Source organism: Phalaenopsis equestris, unplaced genomic scaffold (assembly GCF_001263595.1).
Source record: "Phalaenopsis equestris unplaced genomic scaffold, ASM126359v1 Scaffold000002, whole genome shotgun sequence".
Lineage (NCBI taxonomy): Eukaryota > Viridiplantae > Streptophyta > Magnoliopsida > Asparagales > Orchidaceae > Phalaenopsis > Phalaenopsis equestris.
In genome coordinates, this window is record NW_018164444.1 from 54,122,813 (window position 1) to 54,144,890 (window position 22,078).

Sequence of the window (22,078 nt, forward strand, 5' to 3'; positions counted from 1 at the left end):
AAATTTGAGTTATTTTGAACAGTTCTAGCTCATAATCGGCTCGAAATCAAAACAAGATGACTCAAATTGTGCTATTTGGATCCATTTCAGCTTGAAATGAGCTTGTAGCTCCTTATATTTAATTTTATTTAGCATTATTTTTTGGATCAATATTAAGAGCGAGATAATAATTATTCAATTATATACTTGCACCGATTACGGATGAAAAATCAGTGAATAAAAGTATATGAAGCAATTCTCATAATTCATAATTATGAAATATATATTTAAAAATATTACAAAAATTACTTTAATAATTATGAAGCCTGACGGGATGGACGCTGCCGAGGAGTTCGAATGAGTCGGCGATTAATATCTGTTCCGCTCGCTCATCTCACCTACAAAATGCTCTCGCAGGGCTCTTGCATCGACCTTCTCTCTCTATCTCTGTCTCTCTGTGGGTGAGTCTCTGCATCTCACCTTTTGCATCCATGGACTACGAGAGGATTCACAAAGTTCAGGTATGAGTCCCCGTTTCTCTTATTCACAAAGCAAACCATCTCTTCTTTAGCTCTCTAAAATGCTTGCTTACTAGCTTGGGAAGCCATTAATTAATGAGAGTTCTGCAACGAATTTTTTGATTTACTTCTAGGTTCTAACTGCTTTTTTATTTTGAAAATACTTTCTACCCGGCCGCACATCGTTTCTATCTCTTTTTTTCTGTCAATAATCTGCAAGGGTTTTGTGATTCTCGTGTTCTCCGAGATTTCCACGTCGCAAGAAGCATTTTCTGGTGAAATAATCCACTTATTGTTCAAGATATAGTTTTTTTTCTTGAAGAATGGACTACGAATCCTACGTCTTTTTTATTTCAGTGCAATCTCCATCTTATTTGCAGAATATTTTGAATTGAATAGCAATAGTAGAATTTGCATCTGCAAATTTTTTGGAGGAAGCCATTCTTTCTGCCGACAGCTTTAATGAGAGTTATTGATTGTGTTGCCTGTTGCCTAATATAAAACTTTATAAATGCGATTTCTGTAATAAATTCAGGCCTGCAGAGGCACCTGTGAACGATGAAGAGTAAGAGTTCATCGTAATATAAAGCCTGTGTGTGTTATTTATTGCTTCAGTTCAGATCTCAGTATAATACTGAGAAGATTCAAACCTTTTAAGTAAGAGTTAATTTTAATTGAAGTAAAAATTAATCTCAGTTTCAAAAGCAATAGATCCAAAGTCAGGGTAAAAATCTTTGTCTTTTTTGAATTGATGGGCCTTATTTTTATTCTCAAGTAACCGAAATGATTGTCATTGGATTACAAATTAGATTTTTCTTCAATTAATGCAGTTAGGAATTATCTCTCCCACTAAACTAAGGATGAAAATTCTCGGAGCTCAACATATCAAAAGAAAGGAAGAGGGATGTTCCTCAAGAGCTTCCCCATCCAAGCTTGAGGACACAGAGTTTGCTAAGAGAAATTTACTGGCTGATGATCTTGATGATGAAGGTTGGTAAATTTTGTATCACTAGAAGCAATTTTCTTGATTTTGGGCTACTTTTTAATGATCATAATACTCATTCTTCCAATTTTTTGTTTATTGACTTTTCACCATGAGTTCTATGCTGTGCTTCTTACAGTTGGCTCTAAGGATTCTACAATCTCTTCCATTAACACTAGGTCTCATAAAACTCAGTTTTGTTTCAAAGAACCCTCGCGAAATGGTGAAGGCTTTCAAAACCAGTCTTCTTCTTCAAATTCTTTTTTTAAAGGAGTTTCTGAGACAAAATATACAAAAAACCAGAATAATAGTTGTAATTCTTCTTATCAACCCAAACTTGGAAACAACTGCTGCACAGTGCACCCTATGAAGCAGCAGGAAGTAGATGATATTGCTTGTGACAGTGGCCATGAGAGTGCAAGCACTTCGGCTTTTGAGTTCCATCGAGCAGGAAAAGTTTCCCAACATCCAGCTATTGGTCCTTTCTCTAGGCATATTCCATCGAAATGGAATGATGCAGAAAAATGGCTTGTTAATAGGCAAGCAGTGCAGGAAAATGAATCGAAGAAGAATTCAGTGCAGTATCAGTGCAATAGGTTGGTAAATTCCAGCGGGGCAAGGATTGCTCCAGAATCAATTCTTATGGATCAGAAGCCTTTTGGGATTCAGCAATCAGCCAGCAATTTTAATCCACAAAATATGGCAGAAAAGTTTTCATTTGTTTCTGAGGGATTGCATGCGATTTCAGCTTCATCAAATGATGCAAATTGTTTGGCATATCCTTCTCAAGATAGTGGTGATTTTGTCAGTTTCGGTCAACTTCCGAAGGATTTGAATCATGAAAAATTATTAGTTCCGGAGAGTTTTCCTTCTGAAACTGCAGGTTTTGTTATTATTCTCATGCATATTGTTAAAGGTGGCTTTTTAGCTGAAGAATACAGCAAACATTTTTTTATTAATTTTTATTGCAGACATTTCTGACAAACAGCTGGTATCAATGAGAGATGTAGGCACAGAGATGACTCCATTTCCAAGTCAGGAGCCATCAAGAACAGCAACACCTATTGAAAATTTAACACCTAGCCGTAGCCCATTATCTTCAATCCCCACATCTCCAAGAATTAGATCAGTAGAAATGGATATGAGTTCCCCCACTACTAAGAATGAAAAGGATTATCAGAAAGATGGTAAAAAGGTGGAATTTTCTGAAAGGGAATTGCAGCTGAAAACTAGACAAGAAATTGCAGCGCTTGGCTTACAGCTTGGTAAACTGAACATAGCCTCCTGGGCTAGCAAAGAGACAGAGCATAATTCTCATTTTAATAAAAAAATTGATGAGGAAGAACCTGAGAAGCTGGATTATCAAGTTTGTGCTGCAGCTTGGGAAGAAGCTGAGAAATCTAAGTACTTGTCCAGGTAGTTGTTACGTGCCCTTATACTATAGTTTGCTCCTATCAAGTTTCTGCCTATTTAGAGGATCTTGTTGTTAACTTCTTAACCACACATTTGTATTTTTTGCTAGACAAAGAAGATTATGCTTTTCAGGTGGTAAATTGAATGTTTCTAGCTTTTTTTCATTCATTTTCCTGTTTCTCCCCAAACTTTGTCTGTCCTTTGCCAATATATAGTACCTTTAAATTTTCTGGTGGGATTAGAAATGTATATGGGTTTGTGTATGCGTGGCAGCTGGTGAGTATTGGAGGGGAGGGATTATCAAGTGAGCTTAGTGCATTGATAAATAAGTGTCTCAGTTTTGTATTGCTGTTTGTAGAAAATTTTAACGCCATGAAAATATATGCATCGAGTGCTCCTAGTAAAAGCCCGATGAAGAGGGGCAGGTGATACCCTAATGGGCGGATAGTGATACCTTGATGGGCGAATCTGGGGAATACAATTTTTTTTTAAATTGAGTAAAGCTACTCACGAGTCTATTATTCTTAAGGGCCTCTAAAAGCACCTCAAATAAAATCATTTCTAATCATATAGGAAGCACAAATGCTTTCAAATATCGTTCATATTTTTGTTGTGCACTTGTTAGATAGTGTTCTTTTGACACACTCAAAATTGGGCCAATAGTATTTCAAGACAAAATTAGATTCTGGCGCAGGTAAGATATGTTCGATCATGGTTTGGATATTTTACAAGGCTATAAGCATGAGAGCTAACCCACTTTGAGATATGAATACACACACAAAATGTGTGACAATTAACAACGATTAATAGATGCTAATATTGGAGTGTTGCTAAAAAATGACAATTGTCACGTGTGATAAAGCTTTTCTTTTATTATGATAAGTTTCTTTTTGTGAAGTTTATGCATATGATATTATACTTTATTGAGTGAGATTATCATGTTAAACTAATATTTGTCTGTGTATCATACCCAAGAAATAGAGCGTAAATAAGAAGCGAATGAGAAAAAGAGGGGTAAAGATATTTAAGAGCCTTAAGAATATATTTTCAGCAATATATCTCTTTGTTTTTCTTCCACGTTTTCATTTTTACATGTTAATGTTCCTAAATTTATACTAGGTAAAAGTTACATTTCGAAATGTCAATGATGCTCTTAAAATTTTCTATTGCCGATTGGCTGCCGTAACTATCAAGATAACCATCATTATGGCCGAATTGTTACTCGTCGGTTCTCCGCTTCGCTTTCTCCTAGGTTAGCGAGCCGTTCATCTATTTATTCGGTCGGCCTTTTCGATTCGTTTCACTGGATCACCTGCTTCGTCCCGATTGATAGCTCTTTGTGCTTACAGTTATTGATTCTCTGCTACGTGTTCCGTCCACGATCGCTTGATTCAGTTTAACGTACTTTGATCATACACTTCACTTAAAAAATACTATAAATTACATATTTTATATTAGTAACTTACAAAATCTGATATTGTGTCCATGACATATAATATTCTATTTTTTATAGTTATATCGTCAGCATGGCTATGTGTCGTGTTTGTGTCAACACGTCCCTGTCCATGGTTCAAAGTTAATCATTCTTATCATGTTTGAGTAAAATAGACGCTTATTGCAGTCTAATATCAGCTAGATTAGCGTGTTTTTTCTAAGAAAATCCAATTGCATGGAATGAGACTTGAGTATCAGGTTGTAACGGGGAGAACTGGGGTTTGATTAAATCCACTTGAGGTGATACAGCACTTTTCATTCAAGTTTATGTTCCTTAATCAGTGCTATTTGCTTACTAAAGCTGTAGTAGTTGCTGTATGGTTTCCTGTTAGTTAAATCTAATTTTTCTGAGCTCTGCTGGAAGCAATGTGATGTTTATTATATTTTTCTTGAAACATTAAAAAAAATCCTTGAAATATCTTACACTAATTGTTATTACTTTCCTTTTACAAATATCTGAACTGACTGTTTGAAATTAACCATATCACTGTAATAATCATTATTGCTTTCTCTGTAGCTAACCATACCGCTCGAGTTTTTTTTTTTTTTCTCTATCACTCAATGATGGTAACTGATTTTTATTCATTTCTTTAATCTAAAAAATATATATTTTTTCAGATATAAACGAGATGAAATCAAGATTCAAGTATGGGAAAGCCACCAAAGAGCAAAACATGAGGCTAGAATGAGAAAAGTAGAGGTAATACTTCCTTTTTAATTATTCCTGGTATTTTATGCATGTTTATGAAATTAAATGTGTTGCATTATATGGAATTTCTAAGTTTAGTTGGAGGGAAGATGAGGGAAGATTCATATTCGGGTAAATTTATGGCTGGATGTTTTAGGATTCCATACTCCTAGTTTTGGTCATTTTTATCCTCTCAGCTAAAAATTTTCCTAGTCAAAAGTTCTGTTAGTTCCATGCTTTCTTGTTGTCTCATGCATGTTTATTAAATTCAATGCGTTGCATTATATTGAATTTCTAAGTTTAGTTGGAGGGAAGATGCGGGAAGATTCATATTCGGGTAAATTTATGGCTGGATGTTTTAGGAATCCATACTCCTAGTTTTGGAAATTTTTATCCTCTCTGCTCCAATTTTCCTAGTCAAAAGTTCCGTTAGTTCCATGCACTTGTAAAAGTGATTGTAAGCCTGATAATTGGGTCTGCTGCCTATTGTTTTAAGGTTTATCCTAGCACTAGACATATTTTAATTTCTTTCGTTCCTGAGTTCCTCCATGCCAATTTGCCTCTATCCAGGAGTTAAAGCTAACACTGTTTGCCACAATATTAAGCGAATTATATATAGCAAGTATATATAGCAAGTATGGACAAAGAAAAAAAAAAAAGAAAGTGAAAATCAATGCACAAATACATAAAAACTTATATGTAAGTTCACCAATTGATGGCTATATCTTTTTACTGTGATATGAATAAACGTAATGAGGGTTTGGATGAATTGGTGTTAAATTTGTGACCTGCATTTTGTTGGTTCGAAACCTCTTACTAGGAAATTATAAGCACGCATATTGAAGGCCTCTACCATTTGAGTAATCCTATAATAGTCTTTAGATTGTAATTTTGTGCTCTTGCTTTATTAACTTTCTCAAGCATTTTACTTTTAAGAGGTCTAATATAAATCTATAAATATATTTTTTTCTTTGTACAATAAATAACCTATTTTTTTTAATTCAGTCTTATATGAATTATGAACCGACATTCTCCACAAGGAATCTTTTTTTCAATAGAGTGAATTCTCCTCTTATGATCATTATTTTTTCCATCTTGAATTTCGTGCCTAAAATTTGGATTCTTTCCTTTGTTTATTTCATTGTTTAATGCAAGAATTTTATAATAAGTGGTATCAGAGTGATGTTTTTTTTTTAAATTTTATTTTGACAATGGCAACAATGAAGTGTGACATTTTGATTTGGATCACAACACTATATTTTTGCTTTGACATGCTAAAATATGGGCTATTTTGGCGCAATTAGATTTAGATGATGCACTGCTTAGATTTTGATAAAATGCCCTCATCATGCACATTGGAGGGAAGCAACAGAAGGAGCAAAAGATTTTATCGCAAATTCATCTTCATTTGTGAAATCAAATTCTACAAGATGTTTTGAAGAAAAAGACAATCGTTTTGTTTGGAGTAGCCGTGTATGACAAAAATTCTTATAAGTGAGTCATATATGAAGCAACTTTTGTACTACCTTAGGATTTCTGAGGGTGCATATTTTATTGATCATTTGACTATCATTAAAAAATTTCTCTAATTTGGAGGTCATGGAGGCTACGTATGATGAAGAAAATTTAATATTAATCATGTTACATTTACTACCTACATCATATGCAATATTTAAAGATATTATTTTATATAGTCATGACACTTATTCTGGACGAAGTATATTATGCTTTGTCCTTTAAATAGTAGATGAAACAACTTTTGGAAGAACCTGCAGCTCAGGTAGAAGGCTATGCTGTTAGATTAAGAATTCAAGAGAGTGGTTTTAGTGCTGATACGAAGAGTATATCAAAATTTAAGAATAAAAATAAGAGTTGTAATTACTATATAAGCATATCAAATTTAAATGCCACGAACTACAAAATAAGAGTAAGAAAGTGACTCCTAATCAAGAAGTTAGGCAATCGAATCATTTGATCAAGTTAGTGATGATGAACTCTTAATTATCTCTTATAATGAACCCTTCGATGATTAGGTTTTTTATTTGACTTGCATGTTTCATATGTGTTCCAATTAAGATTGATTTTCAACTTATAAAATAATGTTTAAAGGTTTTTTGTTAATGGACAATAATATTCTTTGTAAGATAATCGACATTGGAACTATCATAATTAAAATGTTTGATGATTTGTTATAACACTCTGAGTGCGAGACATATCCCTAATCAGAAAATGAATTTAATTTTTTTAAGTATTCTTGATGTTGAAGATTACAAGTACTTTGGTGAAGGTCGAATTTTTAAAATCAGTAAAGACTCTTATTATCATTAAGGAAAGAAGGTCTCGGGACTATATATCTTACAGGACTCTATAGTGATTTCTGATGCAGCAGTTATGATTTCTTCAATGTTTGTTGATGAAACAAATATACATTTGCACATGCGATTTTGATACAAAATGCCGTATGGGATGACTGGACTTTAGTAGAAAAGGACTTTCTAATGTTCAGAATATTACTTAATTAGAGTTCAGTGAGCACTACATGTTTGAAAAGCATATGAGAGTTAAGTTCAACACATGCATTCATGATAATGAGGGGATGTTAGACCACATATTATTAGGGTGATTTCAAACATATTTTGTCAATTATTGATGATTTTTTAAGAAAACAATTTATTTTTTTTTGAAGCAAACGTGATGTATTTATTACATTTAAAAAGTGTTATAAATGAGAATCAAACTAGTGAGCAGGTTAATTATCTCCACATTGATAATGGCCTGGAGTATTGTTCTGAAGATTTTAGTTCTTTCTATAATCAGAAGGAATTCTGAGATACTTCACATTTATTCTACATCAAAATGATATAACAAAGTGAATGAATATGACTAATGGAGGTGCATTGTACTCTTAAGTGCTGGGTTACTTGAATCATTTTGAGCTGAAGTTACTCTTCGACAACTTGTTACTTGGTGAATTGCCCTACTTCAATCAGTCTTGGTAAAAAGATTTCACAGGAGATTTGGTGAGGTAAACCTATTAATTCCTCTAATTTAATGATTTTTTTTTATTCTATATGTGCTCATGTGATAATCATATTTTATAACTTAGATATATAGAGTGGGCATTTCTTAGTTATAAAATTAAAATTAAGGGATGCAAGTTATGGTGCCTAGAAATTAATAAAGTGATCACTAGAAGAGATGTGTTTGGTGAAAGTCTAAATTATTACATGTAACACCTACTACAAGATCTAGTAATATTGATCAGGAGGAAAGGTGTAGTAGACACGTGGTGTTTCAAATTATGATAAGTATATCCTCTGGTATGACTTACTAATCAAGTTTATACAGTTATTTTAATGATGTTTTTCATCGTCATGACAACGATCACCATAATATTCTATTGTCAATGATAGAACGAGGAAAGAAATTAAGCCGCCACAGATATATTATGAGTTTGATTTCGTTACCTATGTCTTAAATTTGGCTAAAGGCATCGAATGTGGTAAAAAAAATTCTAGTTATAAAGAGAATTAATGCAGTTGATTCTAATAAATGGATTATTGTTATGCAGGAAGAGATTTATTTCCTACACAAATAGTACTTAAGATTTAGTAAAACTGTATTAAGGAAAGAAAGTTGTTCGATGTAAATGTGTTTAAAATAAAAAGAAAGTACATCAAGAGTTGAAGGTGCTAGATATAAGACTAAACTAGTTGCATAGTTGCAAAGTGATTCGATCAAATTTTAGGTGTATATTTTACATATGTATTCTCTCCAGTGGACATTGTTTAACTTGAGCTTTACTTGATATTTTGATTAATTATGACCACAAGCTTGAGCAGTTTGATGCAAAGATTGTATTTTTGCAATATAAGCTCGAGAAGAGTATTTATATGTAGCAATCTGAGGGCTTCATGGTAATAGGAAAAAAGATTATCTTTTTTTATTGATTAAGTCTATTTATGTTTTGAACAGTCTCTAGGCAATGGTACAACTAATTTGACTCATTTATGATTGTTCATGAGTTTTAGATGAGTAATTATGATAGTTATATTTATTTAAAGAGGAATATGATGAGTCATTTGTCTACTTTCTTTTATATGTTGATGATATGTTAATAGCTATCAAGAATATAAGAGAAACTAATAATTTGATGACTTAATTGAGTGGTTAGTTTGAAATGAAAATTTTGGGAGTTGCAAAAACTATACTTGGCATGAAGATTCATAGAGATAGAAAGACATTTTTTTGAAGTAAAAAGGGGTACATTAAAAAACTTTTGCACATGTTCAATATGCACAAAGTCAAACATGTGAGTACTCAGCTATGTATTTTGGACTTTAATAAGTTTTATATTCATAATCGGATGATGAGATTATACATTAAGTTTCATATTTAAGTTCAGTGGAATCTCTCTTGTATGTTATGATATGTTTTCGCCTAGGCTTATCATATACAGTCAGTGTAGTCAACAAATTCACGAGTAATCTGCGTAAAGAGTATTGAAAAATAGTTTAGTGGGTTCTCATGTACTTGTGTGAAATAATAGATGCTTGTTTGCAGTTTGAAAGAACTATAGATAAATTCATCGGCTATGTTAATTCAAATATTGCTAGAGATTATGATAGAGGGAAATCACTTACATGGTATGAATTTATTGTCCGCAGTTATGCGACTAGCTTGAAGGTCGTATTATAGATTGCAATGGTCTTATCTATTAAGTGAAGTTGAGTACATGATAATTACTAAAACTTGTGCAAAAATATTTGGTTGAAAGATTTATTTGGAGGCTTCCGTGAAGATTTGAAAATTATTACATTGATGTGTGATAGCGATGATGGTATTTATGTCACTAAAGATCAAATGTTTAACGGGAGAATTAAGTACATCTCGATTTTGCTTATCACTTTATTCCAGAAATTTTTGTGATCAAAATTTGTACCCATGATAATCTTGTTGATATGATGATCAAGACATTCTCAATTGTTAAGTTTGAGCATTACTTAGGCTTGATCGGTATTCATGGATTATATTTAGAGTTATTTTATAGAGAGGTGGGGAATATTCAGTTGAAGATTGAAGATTCTTTTTAGAATTGTCTAGGAGGAGATTATTAAATTTATGATCTAAATTTTGTTGTCTTGCTCGCCTTAATAAAAATTTTAAGTACACGAAAGCCTCTACCATTGGATTAATCCTATGAAAGCCTTTAGATTATAATCTGCGTGCTCTTGTTTTGTTGACCCTCTTTGAGTTTTTTACTTCAAAGGGGTATTGTTGATGTCTATAAATACTTTTTTTTTTAACAAGAAATAATTCACTTAGTTTAGTTCAGTCTTATGTGAGCCCTACACTCTCCACTTTGTGAATTTTTTCTACAATATGATAAATTCTTTTCCTCTACCCGTGATTTTTTCTGCCTTGGGTTTTTCTTGTAAACTTTGAATGTTCTTTTATTTATTTATTTTATTATTATCACATAAATTTTATAGCAGTTAATGTCATTGTAGGTCAAGGTTTATTAGGTGTGTTAGGAAGTTATAAGGTGAGTATTACACCCCTAAATCCATGCAGTTATAGGCTTCTTATATTGCTCAATCCCTTTCTCCCCCATTACATGGAGTTTTAGACAAGCAATAGGTTGACCAATTATCAACATAGTTGCTATTTATCTATGTTGTTTATTGCTTTTCTACGTTTGTTTGTATCATACCGTCATTTTGGATTTTACTGTAATTTGATTGCGAAGAATTAAAATCTTGTTTCTCCGGACAACATAAAGACAATGGAAGCAAACCAATGTATAATATTTTCTCCAGACATCAAACTTTAGGCTCCACAGCGATTTGTTGAGAAAATAAATGAGGTTAAGTACTTCATGAATCTCATATGGGAAACATTATTTTATGAAATACTTTTCGTTTCAACAAATTTATATCAAACAAAACCACAAATTTTGGGAAAAAGGAGGGACCTTAATTTAATTTTATGCATTTAATCACACAATAAAGCTACTAAATCAAATTTAATCAACACCAAACTCCACATTCATTGTTCTGCTGATAAATCTTACCATTTTTAGAAGCATCATTCTTGTTGGGAAACTCATGAACCACTCTCTCGATAAAACCATCAGATCCGAGCCGTAAACATGAGATCTCGTGCAGAGGCGGCCATGGCAGAGAAACTTCGAGCAACAGAGCGAAGGGCGGAGGAGAAACGAGCCAATGCTGAGGCCACGTTGAACTCACAAACAGCGAGGATATCTCGCCAGGCGGAACGGATACGACAATCCGGTCGAATTCCATCTCATTTTAGATGCTGCTGTTGGTTTCTTTAAAGCTCAGTAAAGAACTCTGCGAGTCAGATTGAAGAGAGTGGTGTGTAGTATTCACCCTTATAGAAGACCAGCCTAGAATGCTCATCGTTCAATTTTTTTCTCATTTTGGTTTAATCTTGTACTCCATTAGTGCACTTATGAGCTTCGTGAGTTGTTTATAAGGTTATCAGAGGAAAAGGGTTGTAGTTTTGAAACTCCTGTGTATGTTAAAAGTAAATCAGTGTAAAAATTGAATTTTTATTTTTCGTCATTGAAACTTTACATAAGACATTGTTTGAGTATTGGACCTTATTTAGTGTCCTATTGGTAAACAAAGTCTCTGGGCTTACTTGTAAAACATTGTAATGCCTTACTTAAGCCCGTGTTATAAATGTACGGATGAAATTTTTGAGCAATTTATTATTTTTGGTATCAGAGCTTGACCTAGGTTAGCTGCCTCTCGTCTTCTCCTTCACAGATTGCGACTGTATTGCAGGTTCGATCTCTTCGTCGATTTCCATCATGACATAAAACCATTGACGACTCGACTCACCTCATCTCTACCTGCTCCAGTCGATAAATAGAGGTCTCCGACGACTGCGGTGGCGATGTGCGAAACTTCCGCAGGTTCCCGGGAAGTGTTCACGTCGTCGCCTTCCCTTCAGTCACGAAGGGTTCTTTGTACATTGTGATCCCGAGGAAACGATTGTATCTCGAGGATTCGGGCAGGACAGAGCTACTGGGTTTTCTACGAGAGGAAGGAGTGGAGCAGCATTGTGCGAAGTCAGGGGGAGGTGACAGAGAGGAACAAACAAAGAGATGCGTGACTTCAGCGTAAGGGATGTGGAGCGGAAGGTGAGAGAAAGTTTAATGAGTTGGATCTCGATCTTGAGGCTGAAGTAGATAAAGATTGAATCAAGAAGAGGAAAGAAGTCGTGTGTGATATAGATTTGGATCTTTGTGATTGAAAGTGTCAGGAAAAGGACGTGATGTAAGAGGTAAATGATTGAAGTATCTGGAAAAGAATGGTCATAAATTTCTAAACGTCTTGATCGGATTTATATAGGGAGCTAGTGTCTCGATGGGAGCCACTGCCTCAAGATCTGAAGCTCTGACGCAAGTGAAGCTATATCTCCCTTTTATGGATCTGAAGCTTGATGGACCGATCACGTATTTGAGTTGGTCGCGTATGATCGACGTTACTCGAATAGGGAAGATACTAGATGGATATCTGACGGGAGTCGAGGCTGAGCTAGAGGATGACAATGCTGAGGGGGATGACTAGAGGCTATACACGCCTTACTTTACTCCTAGCTTCTTAACCCGATGGTCCATCGATTGTCTCATCAGTAGATGACATTCGAAAAGTGAGGGGCATCTAGGCAAAGATGAAGAGGATTTATGTTGGGACGACGAATCACATGAGAGTGTTTTAAATTCAGTGTGAGATAGAAACAATGATACATGGTGATATATCGATCCAGGAATACACCATATTTGGAGTGGATGCGGGCATATCTTAATCACTTCTCACCAATGTCGACTTGCTGCGATTCAGAGTGGAAGAAAGAGGAGATCTTTACACATTTGAGAATTATGCACTTTTTGACCCTTCTGAACCCGACCTTTGATTAGAGGAGATTAGTCCTCCTAGCTCAAGCAACTATCCCTTCAGTGGATGAGCCCATTGCTGCAATGATATAGGAGGAGAGTCACATGAAGCTACACTCTAAGTCGAGTGGACTTATAGGTGCGCGATCAACGTTAGCTGTCTCGAGCTCAGGTATGATAGGTGTCCAGGGGGAGACTCTCAAGTGCTACAACTTTGGTGAAGTCAAACATCTTAGCAAGATCTTTCCTAGGTCACCTAAGGAAAAAGAGATAGGTGGACGTGGAAAGGGTGGAGGTTGTGGTGGTCGAAAATGTGGAAAGGAGGCTACCGACAAATGTGGTATCAGAGGAGGGAGAGACGTGTGATTTTTACCAATAAGTGTCTGGAGTTTTTGAAGAGGATGCAAAAAACAACTGAGATGGGGCTGAGGTTGCTTTCAACCAGTCATCATCAAATAGTAACATTGTCACTTATGCTTACTCAGACAAAGGCACTTGTGATGCACTTGATCTTGCTTCTATTTCCACCACAAGATCATCAAAATGGATAATAGATTCTAGTGCATCTTGACATATAACAAGTAAAAGAGTTTTTCTATACTCTCCTAGCTGTACTAGAGAGCATTCAGACTATTGATAATACATCACAACTTGTAGTTGGCAAGGGGTACGTTGAAGGGTACTATTGAGAAAATTAGGGCGAAGAAAAACAGTGATCAACACAATTTCAGAAGAACACAGAGATTTAACGAGGAGGTTCGGCAAAGATGCCTACGTCCTCGGGAGCAGAGCGGCGAGTTCCTTTCAATATTCAGAAAAGAGGTTACAGAATCCAGAGATACCTCATGGGGTTACTAACATGCCTATTTATAATCCCAGGAGTAAACATAGGCACAATACGTAATTACAACATTACCCCTGTACCATACCGCGGGGCTTTGCCCCCGCACCCCAACCCACGTAACTTCCCAATTTGGACAGATTCTTCCGCTCCGCTCCGCTTCGATCTAGCGTCTGTCCCGATATGGTATATGAGTTATACCATAACAAATCTCCACCTTAGAGAATATCCAGCCCCTTAGGAGAAGAATACCTGGGAGTTACACCTGCACCACTGTGGGTTGGGCCACCATGCTTCTCTAGCAACTGCAAACATTCAACAAGTCCAAGCAATGCAAGAACTTGTTGATAGTAACTGGCTTGGTCAACATATCAACTTCATTCTCATCAGTATGAACCTTCTGCAACAGTATCTCCCCAGAAGCAATCAACTCTCTGATCTTGTGATACCTGACATCAATGTGCTTGGTTCTCGCATGGTACACCTGGTTCTTAGCCAGATAAATAACACTTTGACTATAACAATGCAACTGAACTTCACCTTGCTCAAAGCCTAGTTCCATTACTAGCACAGCAAGCCATAAGGCTTCTTTAGCAGCTTCAGCTACTGCCATGTACTCTGCTTCAGTTGTAGATAATGCCACAATAGACTGAATTGTTGATTTCCAACATATAGGCCCTCCACCAAGAGTAAACACATACCCAGTTGTAGACCTTCTGCCATCCAAATCACCTGCATAGTCTGAATCAACATACCCCACAACTGAAGGATCATTCTTCTGACTATAATTCCATGTTCCATGTCCTACAGTACCCTTCAGATACCTGAAAATCCACTTGACTGCTTCCCAATGTCGCCTTCCAGGTTTAGCCATGTATTTGCAGACTTGACTAACTAACAACATGAAGACTTGACTAACAGCATGAGCCAAATCAGGACGAGTACATACCATAGCATACTGCACGCAGCCAACTGCACTGACATATGGAACCTTTGTCATGTCTTCAATTTCTGTATCAGTCTTAGGACACTGTTTTGAAGAAAACTTAAAATAATTTGCCAAAAAAGTGTTCACAGGCTTTGCATTGATCATCTCAAACCTTTCCAGCACTTTCTCAACAAAGCCTCGCTGAGATAGACATAATCGACTTGAGCCTCTATCTCGATGAATCTCCATTCCAAGAGTCTTCTTCGTATGACCCAAGTCTTTCATGTCAAATTTCTGGCTCAATAAAACTTTCAAATCATAGACATCATTCATATTCTTTGCAGCAATCAGTATATCATCAACATACAGTAAATAAGAAACCCCTCAAAAGGGCTTTCAACAAATACACACCAACAATCCCCACATCGCCTGTAGCCAATCTGCATCATGTAGGAGTCAAATCGCTTGTATCATTGTCTTGGAGATTGTTTCAGCCCATACAACGATTTCTTTAACCTGCAAACCACATGCTCCTGTCTAGGTTGAGTGAACCCTTCTGGTTGCTCCATGTAAATCTGCTCCTCCAAATCAGCATGCAAGAAAGCAGTTTTAACATCTATCTGCTCCAAATGCAAATCTCAAATGACTACTAATGCAAGCACTGCCCTGATATGTCTGTTGAAGTATGTCTGACCATAGGAGAAAATATTTCATCATAATCTATCCCCTTCTGCTGTGAAAATCCCTTTGCAACTAATCGAGTCTTGAACTTTTCCCATTCTTTTTTTGATACTGCTGGCTTCCTTTTGTAGACCCATTTGCACCCAATAGCCTTCTTTCCCTCTGGAATTTCCCTCTTTCCCTCTGGAAGTTGAACTAGCTCCCAAGTGCGATTTTTCTGCAAAGACTCCATCTCCTCAACCATTGCACCCATCCATTTTTCTTTCTCCTGACTAGTGATAGCTTCTTGAAAAGTGGCTGAATCATCGCTACTAATGAGAAGTGCACAAGAGACCAAGTCTTCATAACCCAATATGCTAGGAGGCCTTACATTGGTGCGTCTCTATCTATCTCTGACTAGATTGTAATTCTGCAGATCATCTGAAATATAATCATTAGGTGTTGGATTTGAACTTTCACCTCTCTCAGAAGCTACTGGCTGTTGTTCTAAATCCATCTGCACTGCATCTGAACTAGAACTCTTCTCTGACACCGTCTTGATTCTGCTGTAACATAAACTGCTCATCAAAAACTGCATCTCTACTGATCACCATCTTCTTTGCAATCGGATCCCAAAACTTGTATCATTTCACACCTTTCTTGTAGCCCAGAAAGATGCACTTCTTGGATTTTGCATCAAGTTTTGATCTTTCATCTCCAGGTACATGCACATAAGCAGGACATGCAAAAATCCGTCAATGATCAAATTTAACTGGATTACCCGTCCATACCTCTTCTGCGGCCTTGCCACCCAATGATGTTCGATGTGATCTATTGATGAGATTGCATGTCATATTCACAACATCTGCCCAGAAACTCTTAGGAAGCCCTGCATTCAGTCACTGAAAAATGCCTCTGAATCCCATGCTCCTCACAGAACTTCTGAAACTGCGAATCTGTGTACTCTGTGCCATTATCAGACCTCAAATACTTGATCTTTCTGTCAGTTTGGTTCTCCACCTCAGCTTTCCACAGCTTAAATTTAGAGAATACTTCAGATTTCTGCTTCAAGAAGTAAACCCAAACTTTAATGGAGAAATTATCAATAAAGGTAACGAAATACTGATATCTTCCCAATGACAGCTCCCTAGTAGGGCCCCATACATCAGAATGCACATAATCAAGGTTTCCTTCAGTTTTGTGCTTTCCAGTCATAAAACTGACTCTAGTCTATTTTCCAAGAATACAGAACTTACAAAGATCGAGTTGCAGCTTTTAACCCCATGCAGCATATTTCTTCTATGCAATTATGTCATCCCACGCTCACTGAGATGACCCAGACGCATATGACATAGCTTTGTACTGTCATTATCTGACTCCACAGAATGAACTCCACCTACAACTGTACTCCCTAACAGTCTGTAGATATTACCTGCAGTCAACTTTCCTTTCATCACCGTCAGTGCACTCTTAACAATTCTGATGCTTTCCCTATCCTCATCAGCCTTATGAATAAAACCATTTCTGTGTAGAGTGCCCAAGGAAATCAAATTTTTTTTCAGATCTGGAATATGTCTGACATCACATAACGTTCTAATTGTGCCATCATATATCTGAATTCTGACTTCTCTAATACCAACTATATTGCAACATCTATCATCACCCAAATAGACTGAGCCAGAATTAGTTGACTTGTACTCCCTGTTAGGTGTTATGTGATAAGAACACCCTGAATCAAGAATCCATGCATCCGTGAACTGAGTTGATGAAACTGAGAGCATATCGCCATCACTGCAGTATGAATTTTCACTCTGCACCACATTTACAAACTTTGATGAAGTATCACATTTCTCCCCAGATGCTCCTCACAGAACTTCTGAAATTGCGAATCTGTGTACTCTGTGCCATTATCAGACCTCAAATACTTGATCTTTCTGTCAGTTTGGTTCTCCACCTTAGCTTTCCACAGCTTGAATTTAGAGAAGACTTCAGATTTCTGCTTCAAGAAGTACGCCCAAACTTTTCTGGAGAAATTATCAATAAAGGTAACGAAATACTGAGATCCTCCCAATGATAGCTCCCTAATAGGGCCCCATACATCAGAATGCACATAATCAAGGATTTCTTCAGTTTTGTGTTTTCTAGTCATAAAACGGACTCTAGTCTGTTTTCCAAGAATACAGAACTTACAAAGATCGAGCTTGCAGCTTTTAACCCCATGCAGCATATTTCTTCTATGCAATTATGTCATCCCACGCTCACTGAGATGACCCAGACGCATATGCCATAGCTTTGTACTGTCATTATCTGACTCCACAGAATGAATTCCATCTACAACTGTACTCCCTAACAGTATGTAGATATTACCTGCAGTCAACTTTCCTTTCATCACCGTCAGTGCACCCTTAACAATTCTGATGGTTTCCCTATCCTCATCAGCCTTATGAATAAAACCATTTATGTGTAGAGTGCCCAAGGAAATCAAATTCTTCTTCAGATCTGGAATATGTCTGACATCACATAACGTTCTAATTGTGCCATCATACATCTGAATTCTGACTTCTCCAATACCAACTATATTGCAGCATCCATCATCACCCAAATAGACTGAGTCAGAATTAGTTGACCTGTATGAAGTAAACCACTCTCTGTTAGGTGTTATGTGATAAGAGCACTCTGAATCAAGAATCCATGCATTCGTGAACTGAGTTGATGAAACTGAGAGCATATCGCCATCACTGCAGTATGAATTTTCACTCTGCACCACATTTACAGACTTTGATGAAGTATCACATTTCTCCCTAGTCTGCTTCTTCAGCTTTGGACAATCTCGCTTCATATGACCTGACTCCTTGCACTTGTAGCAATGAATTTTCTTTTTGCCTCCAGACTTTGATATGGAATTTCGCCTTCCAGATCCCTTATTCTCTTTCTTTCTTCCACGATCCTGCTTACTCTTCACATATAAACTGTCACCGTGAGAGCTTCCCCCTGCATTCTGCTTCCGCTGGTTGTGAGCCAACAACGCTGCAGTAATCTCATACACTTTGATAGTTTCTTTCCCATATGTGAGAGTAGTCACCAGGTGTTCATAGGAAGAGGGCAACGAACATAACAAAATCATTGCTCGATCTTCATCCTCAATACTCACATCAAGCCGTGGCAGGGCTGTGATTATTTGATTGAAGCCATTAATGCTGCGCCAGATCAGAACCTTCCTGCATCTTTAGCCCATACAACTTTTGCTTCAGATACAACTTGTTCGTCAGAGATTTTGCCATAAATTGAGTTTTCAATTTCTTCCGAACTTCTCATGGAGATTTCAGATTCATCACGTGATACATAACCTCATCTGCTAGCATAGTCGTATCGTCGCTGCCGCTCGCTGTTGTAATTCTTCACAATCTTCATCCTCCATGGCATCTGGTTTTGTTGCCCGCAAAACTTTCAAGATTCCCTATTGAGCGAACAAATCTTTTACCCTGGTTTGCCACAATCCGAAGTTACCAGTTCCGTCAAACTTCACAACATAGAATTTTGCACCAGAAAAACCATCTGAAAATTGATCCTGCAACAAAATTTTTCTTAAAAAAAAAATTCTGCAAAAATCCTTGCTCAGAACCCATCTTTTTTTTTTTTAAAAGAAAAATTGAAATCTTCGAGTAAAGAAAAAAATTTTCTCTCCTTATTCAGAAAAGGAAATCTTTAATTAAATTTGCTTAGTTTGAAAACTTTTCTTTAATTAAGCAAAATTCAAAAAACTTCCCTGCAATTTAAATTCCGGCTTCGTGCAGCAAAATGTAAATTCCTTGATTCCCTCCAACTTCCTTTCCAGCAAAGGAATATTCCTTGAATCCTTAGAAGCTTCTCTCCGCAGGCTTGTCAACAATTGAAGCAAGGCAACCAACAATGGAAAGCAAGGGAATATTTCCAATTTCTCAAGCAGCAACGGAAGAAGGAATTCCTTTCAGCCTAAGAAATTCAGAATTTCCTCTCTCCTGCTTCTTCTGTTGACGGAAAGTTCCTCAAGCAAGTAACAGATAGAAATCCAAGATTTCTTCCGGATTCTCTTCCTTCCTTAGCCTTCTCCTCGCCAATTGAGAAGGAACTCCAACAATTCGGGAAAGCAACCTTTCGTCCGCTTGGAAACTCCAGCAAAAGAATTTTCTGATTCCAGCAGAAGGAAAGGTTATTCCTCCGTCTTCCACGCACAGAAAATCGCTCGTCCACCTGCAGAACTGACCTTGAAGCCGATCCGCCCGCCTAACTCGCGAACTCTTCTGCTGCTGCTCTACCGAAGCCGAGTCGCAGACGCCGCCCCCGCTCGCAGTCCTGATCGCCAAACTTTAACCGGCCGCAAGACAGCTTGCCAAATTTTCTCTGCAGAGTGTCGTGATTCACGAACTCTTCCTCCAGAAAATTCACGAACTGTTCTGCGAAGCTCCCGCAAACCTCCTTACGAACGATTTGTCTGCTCCGCCAGTTCCGCGAATGAAGCCTGCACCGCCGCCGATCTTCTTCCTACGTAGATCCGCTGAAGTCCATCCGAAGACACAGCGACAAAACCCTCGCCGAAAATTTCTTCCCCTCCAACCTGTTTCTGATATCACTTGTTGAGAAAATTAGGGCGAAGAAAAACAGTGATCGACACAATTCCAGAAGAACACAGAGATTTAACAAGGTTCGACAAAGATGCCTACGTCCTCGGGAGCAGAGCGACGAGTTCCTTTCAATATTCAAAAAAGAGGTTACAGAATCCAGGGATACCTCCTGGGGTTACTAACATGCCTATTTATAACCCCAAGAGTAAACCTAAGCACAATACGTAATTACAACATTACCCCTGTACCATACCGCGGGGCTTTGCCCCCGCACCCCAACCCACGTAACTTCCCAATTTGGATAGATTCTTCCGCTCCGCTCCGCTCCGCTCCGCTTCGATCCAGCGTCTGTCCCGATATGGTATATGAGTCATACCATAACAGGTACCAATTATATGACTTTGCCCAATTTTAGTTTATTCCTCTTTCAGAAAATTTTTCGTTCATTAGTGTCATTATTCTCCAACTAAAATGTGTTGGTTTTTTTTTTTATTTTTAAGGAGAACTTAAAAAAAAAGGGATGATGCGAGCATTTGAGACTGGAACGTGGCATAGTGAACTCTAATACTTGGAACGGGAGGGGATGAACTCATTTTTGACATCCATGATATAGAGTGATGGAGAACCTGAGAGGTACTCAACTTGTAGTTGCCGGTTGTATCTTTTTTTGTATGAAAAGACGAATAAACAAAAGCTTATTTGTGCTGTTTGTGATTTTGACAAGCTTATTAGGAGCTCTTATTTCAGTTATAGGAGTAGGAGTTCTAGTATTTTTTGACTTGATTCATTCTAATGTTTGGGGACCTTATTCTACAAATTTTATAAACGGTTATCAATATTTTGTGATATTTTTTTATTGATTTTCTCGAGTTACTTGGCTATATTTGATGAAAAAGGGCGATGTGTTTGATTACTTTAAATTCTTTCACAAGGCAATCCAAACTCAATATAGTACAATGTTGAAGTATTGAAGTCTGGTAATGGGACAGAGTATACCAACAAAATTATTTGGGTAATATTTGTCAGCCTAAGAGATACAACTTCAAACCCAGTGCAATATGATAGAACCAAACATATAAAGATTGATAGATTCTTCATCAAGGAAAAGCCGAATAATGAGCTACTGGAGCTAAGTCATCTAGCTACTAGAGAGCAAGTGGTTGACTGCTTTATTAAAGGACTTAGTTCATTAGATTTGTCTAGGTTATGCGATAAGATGGGCTTAGTGGATATTTTTTGCCCATCTTGAGAGAGAGTGTTGAGAATTGAACCTTGTGTAGAGTCCTATCGGTAATCAAAGAATATTGAAGAAGTTAAGGGGTTGAAATGTTGTAATAGCCTATTTAAGCTCATGCTATAAATGTACATATGAGATTTTTGAAGACCTGCCTTAGGCCACCTAAGAATAGAGAGACAGAGGGACGCGAATAAGGTGGAGATCGTGGTGGTCGAGAAGGTGGAAAAGAGGTGGCTTGCAAATCTGATGGTAACGAGGGAAAGAAGGTGATTTTTGAGGTTTTTTTTTTTTTTTTTGATATAAACTTTTTATTTTTATTTTTATTTTTATTTTTTTTTTATATAATCTTTTTATGAGCTTTTTTTTCACATATTCAATTCCCCGTCTCTGCTGTCATAACCACAAATTTTCATGACCTTATAATACCACATTAATGCTGAGAGGTCTGCTTTCCTCTAATAATTCGCTCATAAATGAGGGGTGTACATGGTTAAATTGGAGTGGTAGCTGGAGCTCCATATGGCCCGGTGCAGGGATACAAGTGGGGCAGAAAATCGGTGGCATTAAATGAATTTGATAGTAACTGGAAAATGACGCTATGGTTTACATGCCCCTTTTTCAAGGAAATTTACATACATAGCTCACAATTCTTATGTGTTTACCCAAGTTTTCAATTTGTTTACAAATATATAATACTTTGGTGCTTTAAATTTATGCATGAAAAAAAAATATTTCACATTTAAAAAATGATGATAGTATTTTTTATTTTTATGTGATATGAAAATTGTTAAACTTATGTGTGTAAAT

The 22,078-nt window shown here is 36.7% G+C and overlaps 1 protein-coding gene across 3 annotated transcripts; it reads left to right on the forward strand.

Moving 5' to 3' along the window:
- Nucleotides 1–386: 386 nt before the first annotated feature.
- On the forward strand, nt 387–20,850 carry LOC110023226. Of its 3 annotated transcripts, none has more exons than XM_020722552.1 (6): nt 387–500; nt 1,328–1,487; nt 1,619–2,362; nt 2,451–2,895; nt 5,005–5,086; nt 20,535–20,850. In XM_020722552.1, the coding sequence occupies exons 1-6, from the start codon at nt 471–473 to the stop codon at nt 20,556–20,558; spliced, it is 1,485 nt and encodes a 494-aa protein (XP_020578211.1). In that variant the 5' UTR covers nt 387–470; the 3' UTR covers nt 20,559–20,850. The 3 variants fall into 3 exon arrangements, with proteins under 3 accessions (XP_020578211.1, XP_020578196.1, XP_020578203.1); XM_020722537.1 differs by lacking the exon at nt 20,535–20,850 and adding an exon at nt 11,211–11,798; XM_020722544.1 differs by lacking the exon at nt 20,535–20,850 and adding an exon at nt 11,157–11,226.
- The last annotated feature ends 1,228 nt before the right edge of the window (nt 20,851–22,078 follow it).